General features: G+C 39.0%; 1 protein-coding gene across 1 annotated transcript in view; it reads left to right on the top strand.

Annotated features, from left to right (window-relative positions):
- Septin14 (septin 14) overlaps positions 1-11,964 on the top strand; it is a 30,622-nt gene extending 18,658 nt beyond the window's left edge. Inside the window, exons 9-10 of the mRNA XM_021162420.3 lie at positions 2,004-2,136; positions 4,573-11,964. Coding sequence (XP_021018079.1) covers positions 2,004-2,136; positions 4,573-4,752 — 313 coding nt within the window. The 3' untranslated portion in view covers positions 4,753-11,964. The remainder of the gene's footprint in view (positions 1-2,003; positions 2,137-4,572) is intronic.
- The last annotated feature ends 109 nt before the right edge of the window (positions 11,965-12,073 follow it).

The following is a 12,073-nucleotide window of genomic DNA, read 5'->3' as shown; positions in this document are numbered from 1 at the left end:
AGTTCCAGCTATCAACGTTATCTTGTCCTTGCTGCCCGTGAGAACAGACAAGCCACACAAATCTCAGTCCCTTTCGACCATGGCTAGCCATAATCAAAACTAAGAACTCCAGGTTTGCTAGGAGCGTCTTAGGACCGAGGTCTGTGCAGCTGCGAGTTCCCATGTAGTACCAAGTGCAGCCCTCCCAGACAGATAACATTCTTCAATGTTGTCTGATTTTTTTTTTTTTCGAGACAGGGTTTCTCTGTGTAGCCTTGGCTGTCCTGGAACTCACTCTGTAGACCAGACTGGCCTCGAACTCTGAAATCTGCCTGTCTCTGCCTCCCAAGTGCTGGGATTAAAGTTGTGTGTGTGCCACCACTGCCTGGCATGTTGTCTTATTAACTCTACTGATTAACCCAAACATAGCACAGGCTTTACTGAAACATCTCAGTCAAAGGCAGACACAAAGGCTTTCCAAAAAGCCAGACATAAAGCCTTCACTTGACATATCACTACATTGTTGTGGTGACCCCCAATCAAAAAATCATTTTGTTACTACTTCATACCTATAATTTTGCTACTGTTATGGATCATGATGAAAATATATATGTGATATATGACCCCTGTGGGGGTCATAACCCTGAAACTGAGAACCACAGCACACCAAATCTTCTCCTTAACCCTAAACTAAGTGAATTATTTTTTAAAGGATGTCTTTATCTGGATTATTTTTGAAACCAGTCTCATACTTAGTTATATTTAGTTTTCCTAAAATACTGTTGTCCAAGAGATAAGAGGCATATATAGCAGAGGACTGCCTGATCTGGAGTTAGTGGGAGAAGATGCGTCTAACTCTTGAGAGACTCGAGGGGAGTGAGGAGTCCTGATGGGGATGGGGGGACATCCTCTTGGAGACAGTGGGGAGGAGGAGTGGAATGAGGAGCTGTGGGAGGGGGAACAAAAAGGGGAGTAATGGCTAGACTGAAAAAATATAAAAGTAATAATAATAATAATAATAATAATAAAAGATTATTATTAAACATCTGAATGTGGTGGTATGTACCTTTGGTTTTTTTTGTTTTTGTTTTTTTCCGAGACAGGGTTTCTCTGTGTAGCCTTGGCTGTCCTGGAACTCACTCTGTAGACCAGGCTGGCCTCGAACTCAGAAATCCACCTGCCTCTGCCTCCCAAGTGCTGGGATTAAAGGCGTGCGCCACCACTCCCGGCCGGTATGTACCTTTAATCTCAGCACTTGGGAGGTAGAGGTAGATGAGTCTCTAAGTTGAAGGACAGCTTGTTCTGCATAGTGAGCTCCAGGCCAGCCAGAGCTGCATAGTGAGACTCTGTCTCAAAAGGAAAGCAGCACAAACAAACAAACAAAACCTTAAACTAAACCACTGCCACCACCACTACCAATCCCTTCCCCCCAGGGAAATAAAACATCAACTACGGGAATAAGAAATCACTGACATGCCAGGCAGTGGTGGCGCACGCCTTTAATCCCAGCACTTGGGAGGCAGAGGCAGGCAGATTTCTGAGTTCGAGGTCAGCCTGGTCTACAGAGTGAGTGCCAGGACAGCAGAAATCATGGACATGATGTTTCAAATTTTCATGCTCGGTCATATACTCACGTAATTAATGTCTCAGTTTTTACATCTCCTCATACAGAAATTTGGGGTGTCACTACACAGACTATTGGTGAGCAACACTTTGGAAATACAGATTTATAGTTCACATGCTAATTCACATTAGCACTTAAAAATAATTATTTTTAACCTTTGTTTTGTATGCATCTGTGTGTGCATACATGGCGGAGGTCAGAGGACAGAGAGCAGGAGCCTCTTTTCTCTCAGAGGACAGAGTGCAGGAGCCTCTTTTCTCCTACCGTGAGGATGGAACCTGGGGGTCAGCTCAGGTCTTTCCGCTCAGCAAGAACTCTTCCCCAGCTTGCCACCCCCCTGGTCATTTATTAGCACTTACATAGGAGACTAACCTAGAATAACAAACATTCTCACTTTCAGTTTTCAAGAGATGTATGAAGCCAAGAGACGAGAGTTCCACACTCAGTGTCAGAAGGAGGAGGAAGAACTCAAGCAGACGTTCATGCAGCGAGTCAAGGAGAAGGAGTTGACCTTTAAGGATGCAGAGAAGGAGGCATGTACTACCCACCTCACACCCAGTCTCCCCTTCTTGTTCCTCTAGGGGATACATTCTAGAGACTAGTGGGTTTTTATTTTGGAAGAAACTTTACATCTCTCTAAAAGCAGCTATTCACTTTATAGGATCTTAATATAGCCCTTATGAAATTGTAAGCTGAAATGATATGTTTTTTTTTCCCTAAGCATTTTGCACTTTTCTTTTTTTCTTTTTCTGATATAATCGGGCAGGGTCTGCACTCTCCATTCACCCAGCACCTGTGCTGCGTATCGCTCTCCCAGAATGGAGTTGCATGCTGGGAACCCTACAGATCCAGGATTGTCTTAGGGGTTTATTGCTGTGAAGAGACCCCATGACCATGGCAACTCTGGGGCTGGCTTACAGTTCAGAGGTTTAGTCCATTATCATGGCAGGAAGCATGGCAATGCACAGGCAGACAGTGACGGAGAGATAGCTCCTCTTCCGTCTCCATCTTCTACATCTGGAGCCACAGGCAACAAACAGGCAAAGAGAGACAGTGGGTGTGTCTTCAGTAACTGAGACCTCAAAGCCCACCCCCTAGTGAAGCACTTCCTCCAACAAAGCTACACCCACTCCAACAAGACCACACCCCCCTTTTATTTTTTGAGATAGGGTTTCTCTGTATAACCCTGGCTGTCCTGGAACTCACTTTGTAGACCACGCTGGCCTCGAACTCAGAAATCCGCCTGCCTCTGCCTCCCAAGTGTTGGGATTAAAGGCATGCGCCACCACCCAGCAAGACCACACCTCTTAATAGTGCCATTTCTATGGACCTATGGGGCCAGTTGTAATCAAACCACCACAGGGATCTTGGGGACTACCTCATTTCCATAGCTCCATTAGGCGTTGTCATAAGTGAAGTCCCTCTGTAGCACCTTTAATCCTGTGACCAGGCTTGGGACTACCTAGGATACCTTTTGAAATCTATGTGAAGACGTCTTGATCCCACAACTCTCGCCTTGTGCATGTACACAGAACTAGCATCACGAAGTAGAACCCAAGATTTATAACTTGAACCTTCTAAGGGCATCAGATGAAGCCATGCCTGGTCTCACTTGATTACTAAGGCTGGGGTTGCTAAGGAGAACTGTGGCAGTACACAGTAGTGAATCCCAAGGTCCCTGGAACACCAAGCCTGTTGCAAGACCTCCCAACCCCTTCAGGGACATTCTTTTTTTTTTTTTTTTAAGATTTATTTATTTATTATATGTAAGTACACTGTAGCTGTCTTCAGACACACCAGAAGAGGGTGTCAGATCTCATTTCAAGTGGTTGTGAGTCACCATGTGGTTGCTGGGATTTGAACTCTGGACCTTCAGAAGAGTAGTCAGGTGCTCTTACTCACTGAGCCATCTCACCAGCCCAGGGCCATTCTTATATAGACAAATAAAACTTGTTTCTTACTATATTAATCTCTTTAGCAAAGGATTACTTGGATATATTCTGAACATTATTTTGAGAACTTCCTCATATTGCTGATTTCAGCTTTCAAGAATTTTACTATTTATACTTAGTTATGAATTCAATCTTTAATCTCTGCTGCCTCTCATTTTACTATGTGCAGTTTTTATACAAGCCACATGGCACCTTGTGTGCTTTGCTAATTAAATATCTCTTTTGCACTTTCCACCAAACCTCATGACCTGAATTCCATCCTTGGAATCCCATCAGGAATAATTGAGTAAATATAATAATCTGTTACAATTTTTTTAAAAAAATGTACAAGACGACACCAGAATGGAATCACCTATGCTAAACGACCTATAATCAAAGGAAGCTTCAAAAGGAACCAGTTATGGTCCAGACAGGTGACTCAGCAAGTAAGGGTGCTTGATGCTGAGCTGGGTGACCTGAGTTAGATCCTGGGAACTCCATGGTGGAAGGAGAGAACCAACTGCAAGAAAAACTCTTGAGAGAATGTAGTTGAATTCGTGTAAGAAAGCTTCTCTTTTAAACCTGTAAGAAAAGTAAACTTTCAAACACCCATCTGGATTTTGCTCCTGGTTTCGGCTTTCTGGTTTCTGCTCCTCCTCCTTCCTTTAAATGCCGACTTTGCTCACCCTCTTGGCATCCCATTATGATTTATGTAGTATTATAAAATATTAATATAATAGGCCCATTAGAATGGCCCACTGCCTGACTCTAGAAGCAGAAGTAGGAGCCAATCATTAGAATTATGAGAAGCTTAGTTTTAAATTTTTTATCTTTTGACAGTTTTTGGGCTACTCCAAAGGTGACTGCTAACGACTTCCAAACCTTGAGGAGTACAGGAATGATATCCTTGACCCCTCTTAAGAGCTTCTGTACTCCTCGTGGAAGCCCAGGGGTTTTAAATACGTTGTTCTAGGGTTATGGTCTGCCTTTTGGGTTTTACGGATCTTTGTGACAACAGGGTTACTTCTCATTTTATAGCTGCAGGACAAGTTCGAGCACCTGAAGAGAATCCAGCAAGAGGAGATCCTGAAGCTGGAGGAAGAGAGGAGAAAATTAGAAGAACAAATCATCGATTTTTATAAGATGAAGGCTGCTTCTGAGTCAGCACAGGCTCAGGTGTGCACCAACATAAAGAAGGACAAAGATCGTAAGAAGTAATCTCTCTCACCGTCCTGTCTGAGTTCAGAGCCCCATTATCCTCCATTCATGTACCCACTTAGCTCGGACTGAAATTCTAATGTTTTCAAAAATGTTTCAGCACGTGTCATCCTCCACGAGAGTGCCAAATACTTGGGAGGAAGATACGTCGTTTTTAAACAAAATTTTAATTGTGGGAGGAAGATAAGTTTTTTATTTTTTGTTTTAAACAAAACCTCAAGTGTTTATTTTTAACCAATGAAGGCTCGGGAGCCAGATGCTGGCGTGAAAACCTGCTAGCTCAGAGGGGCAGAGAGAGAGTACCCAGGTGACCTTTCTTCTTGGCTAAAGTGACCCACACTGAATTTCCCTCTCTCGTGCCATCTCAGATAACCTCCTTTCTACTTCCTGTGCATCTCTCTATCTGTGCTCCTGACTATTTTTTTTTTCTTAATAATCCTATGTTCACTTCTTGTCAACTGGCTGCTTGCTCTGCCTCTTGACTGTGGTTGACTTCATTTAGTCCTGTCTACAATATTCAACTAGATTAAAGGTATCTGCTAAGGCTGAGCCACACTACAACTAGAAACAGGCTTTCCTATAAATAACACAATCTCGAGGCTCACAGTGTAATCAAATATCCTGTAGCATTTCCCCATTTTTATCTAAAAAGGAAAGGTTTTAACTCTAGTACAGTAGAACTGGTTACAACAATGAAGCTAATTCTGCCAAGCTTTCTACAATGTCTAGCTTAGTTGCATTGGGCAGTCTTAGGATTAAATATTTTTGAGTTCAAAGTTCTGTAAAATGTTCTTGTCAGTCTCATATGAACTCAACAGTTTGAACATCCCAGTAGCCTGTGGTCTGAGGCTGATCTTTGGGTGGTGTTTGTCAAATTAATGGGCAATCCTGATTAGGTAGAGCACAGCCATCAAGCCCAAAGGTGTCCACTGTTTGCACAAGCAAGAAGCTATCCTGAGACAAAGCCCCTGGTGGCGAGCCTTTCCAGCGTACACCCATAGTAGCTAAGCAAGATGGTGGGCTGTCCTCAAGAAACTCACCAGCCCCCTGCAGTCTTTCCTTCATGGAGTCCACCACAACCCTAACCCTAGTGGGGTGGGTGGTGCCTTCCTTTTGTGGCGGGTTATATCTTTTCCAGGACAGAATGTTTTTTGGCAACAGAGAAGGTATCTTTCAATTGAAATTAAACTCCTGAAAGTTTGGAACTCAATATACCCTAGTATGCGTGGATAAACATACCTATATTCCCCTCTTTGCATATTGATTCCAGGTTTAAGTGTATTTATTTTTAGATCACAAAGGACATTCCCTTTAAACTTCAGCCTGCCTTTTGCAAGCACCTTTTAAATTAAAATCACTGTAATTCTTATGTACCTGCTTTTCAAGTGTTGGGATTGAAGGTGTGAACCACCTCCTGGCTGTGGGTTCCTTATAATAGTCATTCTCATAGGGTTGTCCTGGTTTAGTTTGTTTCTCCATTTCTCCTTATTTTTTAGTGTTAAGCATAAGCTTTCAAGTTTTTTGACTGTATAAGCCACCATTCTTGTTGATTCATTCTGAATTTGTTCTCTAGCAAATTTAACATGATGCCATTTTATCCACTATTTTATTTTTTTCAGATGTTTTGCCTGTCTTGCCTGTACGAGCTACATTAAATTTAATGCTTTTGCTAAGTTTTGATAGGCTTTCCATTTTCGTTCATACCTCCCATGGCCAGGTATCCTTGCCACTTATCTGCCAATTAGTGGTTTTCCATTTTGATAACCATACATGCAGACCATTGCACAAACACCATGAATTGGATAGGATTGTGTGGTATACCTGTAATATGCTTTATGTTGTAATATGCAGCAAATTTCATTTTACTGGGGACATATGCTGGAGCATTGTCAGTCTTAATTTGTACAGGTATCCCCATAATATCCACAACTTTTAATGTTTAATTAAAGAATCAGCCCTTTTATAAGTTAAAGCAGTTGCATATTCAAATCCTGAAATGTGCCTATGGGATGGTACACATACTTTAAGTTCCCAAACTCTGCAAAATGAGACACATCTATTTGACAAATTTTATTTCTTTGGGTAACTTTTGGATTACTTCCTGCGGGTAATGGAGTTTGGTTATACAAAGAACAATTAGTACACTTATTTATAATTTCTTAGCTTGTTCCCAAGTGACAGAAAAGTCTTTCTTCAAACTTTTGCTGTTAAAATATGTTTTCTAAAATTCTGAGGCTTCCAGCGTATTTTCTATGAATAGTTGAGCAGTCTCATCATTGCCTTGTGCTAAGGGGCCTTGTAGACCCATATGGGATCTGATATGTGTCATATACAACAGATGATTTCAATTTCTGATTACTTGTCGTTGTTGAATAAATACAGAAGTTAATTTTGAATCATCTGGAATAACTTCAAAGTTTTCAAGATGTAAAATAATGCTTTCTGCCATATTGAGAGTCAGTAACTATATTGAGAGACTCAAGAAAATCTAGTAATACCATATGGCATTTTACTTATTTTTCCTGACTTATAACCTGCTTTTCCTGATTTATTTGCATCATTATAGAATGTAGGGCCTTCGGAAACTGGTGTTGCTTTTACTATATGAGGTAGAATCCAGTTAGTTTTATAAACCAAAGTCTCATGTTTTGGGGATATTTGTTGTTAATCTCTCCCAAAAAAAATTGTTGCAAGCTCTTTGCCAATGTTTGTTTTCTGTCAGTAATGATGCAATTTCAACACCAGTAAGTGGTACCATAATTTCTGCTGGACCTAATCCTGTTAATTGACCAAGTCTCATTTTTCCTTTCAGACTTAATTCAGAAATCTTTTCTACATAGGTCTTCAATTTTTAAAACTCTCTGTGTTAAAACTATCCATTCTAAGATATTATTTTCTCTCTGCATAAGAGAGAAAATCCTTGTGGGAGGTAAAAGAACTAAAATACAATTAAGCTTCGGATCCAAGTGATTCTCATGTGCCTCCTGTAATTTCTTTTCTACCAGAGCCAACCTCTCTCAGCCTCAGCTGATAATTTTCCTGGTTTATTAAGTCCTTATCATCTTGTAAAGTTTGAAATAAATTCCTTAGCTCTTGAGTGGTTAATCCGGTGATTAGCTATAGTCAGTTAATATCTCCCAGCAACACTAAGAGTTCATAATCAATCTCTCCTGATCTGTGCTTTCTGTGGTTGCATTTTCTGTGAACATATCTTATCTCCTAGATAATTAATAGAATCTCCTCTTTGCATTTTTTCAGGAGCAATTTTCTTCCTTGGCAAGGCAAAATTCTCTTTACTTCATCAAATGTTTTTCCTAAGGTATCTGCATCTGAATCAGCCAGTAAGATACCATCCATATACTGATAAAATTTAGACTGAGGAAACTGCTTACAAGTTATTTCTAATGGCTGTTGCACAAAATATTGACAGTGTTGGGCTGTTTAACATTCCTTGTGGAAGTATTTCTAGTCATAGTTTTAAACAGGTTGAGCATTATTATAAATGGGCACTATGAAGGTAAATTTTTCTTTTTTCTTGGAAAGGTATAGTAAAAAACAAGTCTTTTAAAGAAATCATTATAATGAGTCATCTCTTAGGTAATAAAGAAGGCAAAGGAATTCTAGGCTCTTAAATATGTTAATATTCTCTTTGTTTTAGATTTCTTTTTAATGACAAATATAGGAGAATTCCAAGGATGGGTCGATTCTTCACTATGTTGAACACTTTGCTGCTCCTGTAGCAGCTGTTCTAATGCTTTTACTTTTCCTGACATTGAAGGCCATTGTTCCACCTACACAGGTACATCAGCTAATCATTTTAGAGGCAGGCCAGTTGGTACTTTTGAAAGACCAACAGCTGTTGTGTCCTGCTTATGTACAATCTGAAATGGTCTGTACTGTTTTTGATAATACATTTTAACATTTTTCTCAGAAGCATACTTTATGGTTTGTTTCTGAGATTGGAGGAATATTAATGTGTGTTTTTCATTGCTGCAACGAATCATGTCCCTATAAATTTATAGCTATATCAGGCACATATGGTTTTAGTTGTCCTATTTATTCTTCTGGCTGTACACACTCAACCCACCTTGCACTCTGTTTCACCTGAGATAAAGTTCTCATCCCTAGAAGCGAAATATTTACCTCCTGAAGAGGCCAATCTGGATACCAAGATTTTGGTGAAATTATTATTACATCGGCTTCTGTGTCTATTAAACCTTTAATTTCAACACCGTTTTCTTTCCTTTTTTTCTTTTCTTTTTATTAGATATTTTCTTTATTTACATTTCAAATGCTATCCCGAAAGCTCCCTATACCCTCCCCCAGCCCTGCTCCCCTACCCACCCACTTCCACTTCTTGGCCCTGTCGTTCCCTTATACTGGGGCAAATAAAGTTTGCAATACCAAGGGGCCTCTCTTCCCAATAATGGCCGATTAGGCCATCTTCTGCTACATTCAACACCATTTTTATTTGTATTTTTATCTTTGGTTTTTGATCATTTATAGTCATTTTGCCAAAATACTTGGTTTCTGGTCTGTCCTGAATTTTTTGTTCTATCTACTGAAGCTGTCCTGTCCTCAATTAAATCCAGAGAAGTGTTGTTTCTAAACAACAGGCATTAAATCTTTTGATTGCTCTGTGGATGAGTTTCTCTTGTGCTAACAGGGAATGATTGAATCAAATTTGATATTGGAACCTGTAGGAGTCCCCCTAAGGCATTTCCCAATAGCAAACGGTCACCCTGTCTGTCCCTTCTTAATAAGCACTAATTAGTCCAGTGCTGGTCTTTGCTACAGTTTCTGTATATTCCAGAAGGCTGGGGCCTTTTTTCTTGTATTATTGCCAGAAAAAACATTGTTTCTAGGAATGCCATACTTACAATCCTTTTTTCAAATGACCTTGCTTACCACAATGAAAACACCTGACATTCTGTTTTTTCTTAAAACGTTTAGAAATTACTTCTCCTATCAGAGTAGCATAATAACAGTGAGAATCAATATCAGCCATATTTCTAATCCATTCATCTATTGGTGCTGATCTTGTCTTTAAAGGTCTAATCATACTTTTGTATTCTGAATTAGCATTTTCAAAAGCCAAAAATGTGATTAATCTTTGTCTGACTTCTGAATCTGATACTATTCTATTTATAGTTGAAGTCAATCTTTGCAATAAATCAGTGAACGCTTCTTTTGGACCTTGTATCATTTTAGAAAAGGACTCAGTCTCTTCTGATTCTTCAACCTTATCCCAAGCATTTAAAGCTGCTAAGCAACAAAGCAACAAGGGCTGATCATCAAATTCAACCTGTCCTTGTAACTCAGCATATTAACCTTTACCTAGCATCTGATCTTGAGAAATATTAATACCTCCAGTCTTACATCATTCTTCGGCCCTATCTTCCTCTTTCCATCAGGTTTGCCATTGTATCTGAGAACAAGTTTCCAATATTGCTGTTGCCAAATCTTCCCAGTCTTGGGGTATAATTCTGTTCTGAGTGTCCAATGAATTTAGTACCTGCTTCACATAAGGGTAAATGCATAAGATATGCAATGACAGTTTCCTTAAGTCTCCTCAAATCTAATATATCTACCGGATTCCATTTACCTTCTCCATAACCTTGGTATTTCCTATCATCTGGTAGTTGTTCTTGTATAGTCACTGGATAAACTAAGGTTGGTTTTCTCATAATCTTGGTCAGCCCTTTTTCAGTTTCATCACGCAGAGGCGCAGTAGGTTCTTGTCTAAATTCCTGTGTCTGTGTCTGAGTATTTTTCTTACTTTCATCTGTAAGTCTTTCTAAGACTTGTATCTTATTAATCTACTTTTCATATGTGGCACAGTTATCAAGCCATTTTCATATCTGCATTATAAATATGACATTTCCATATTCATAACATAATATAAATAACACAATCTCAGGATTTAGTGTGACCAAATGTCATGGAACAAATTTTCATAATGTACATGGCATTAAGGATAAAAATATGAATTACCAGATTGATACTAATCATAGTTGGTATTATGTCAATCTCAGATCATTATCTTTAATTTTCTGCTTCTATTTTCAAGCATCTAAAATATCACTATACAAGGTCCTAACACCCTGTATTATGATATTTACCATCCTTAACATGGGCAATATTTTTCCTTTTAATATTACTTAACTCTCTCCTTGATGTTCCCCTGGTGTCTTACGAACTCTGACGACTTCTCAGTTTGTCTTTAGCTGTTGTGATTTCTCTGTCCATGTGGTACTGCCCCATGTTGGGCACCTTTTTTTTTTTTTTTTTTTTTTGAACAAAATCTCAATTGTTCAATTTTATTCATGATGACATGGGAGCCAGATGCTGGGGTGAAAGTCTGCTAGCTCAGAGGGACAGAGAAAGCACCCAGCTGACTTTCTTCCTCATCCAACATTCCATCAGCAATGCCCGCCTCTTACACTGTCTCAAACAACGTCCTTCAAACTGAATGTCCCCTGCTTCTACTTTCCGTGTGTCTCTCTATCTGTCCTTCTGACTCTCTCTTATTCTGTATGTTTTATTTTTTAATAATTCCTGTCAACTGGTTGCTTGCTCCACCTCTTGACCAGTGGTTGACTTTATTTAATCCTGTTTATAATATTTAAGTGGAAATCTCTTGGATTAAAAATGTGTGCTAAGACTGAGGTACACCACAACTAAAAAATGGTCTTTCCAGCAAATAACACAATCTCAGGATTCACAGTGTGATCAAATATCTTGGAACAAAGATAGCATGTATAACTCATCAGATGATGCAACATAGACTAATACTCAGTAATACCTAGTAAATATTTTATTAATCAAAATAGCCAAGGATGTATTGTATAGCATAAGCAGATATGGTCAGAAGGAGAAAATTCCATTTTATGTGAAAAGTAGAGAAAGAGAAACAAATCCACAATGAGTCTCACATGTGTTGGTAAGTCACCTTAAGATGGGAAGAACCTTTGTTCTGATCATTTATTTATCCATCCTAGACTTAGGACAATTCTTGACACACAGTGAATACTGTTAGAAGAATAAATAACTCCACAAGTAGTGTATTACCTGTATTTTATGCATTTTACTTTCATTCAGATAATTGACTTTTAAACATTTTATAGTGTTTATAGCTAGCTTTTCAACATAGCTGTGAGTTATATTGCTGGAATGCTTTTATATTGCTATTCTTTAATCTTAATGCATTGTTTGTAAAATTGGTACTAACAATGTTAGATAGATAAAATCAATAAAGTCAATAAAATTCATGTTGTGTGCTAGTTATTTTTCTAGCTCTCTTCCAAATTACTTTATATAA

Source organism: Mus caroli, unplaced genomic scaffold (assembly GCF_978045245.1).
Source record: "Mus caroli unplaced genomic scaffold, Mus_caroli_1 scaffold_4, whole genome shotgun sequence".
Taxonomy (NCBI): domain Eukaryota; kingdom Metazoa; phylum Chordata; class Mammalia; order Rodentia; family Muridae; genus Mus; species Mus caroli.
This window is presented reverse-complemented; position numbering and strand designations above follow the sequence as displayed.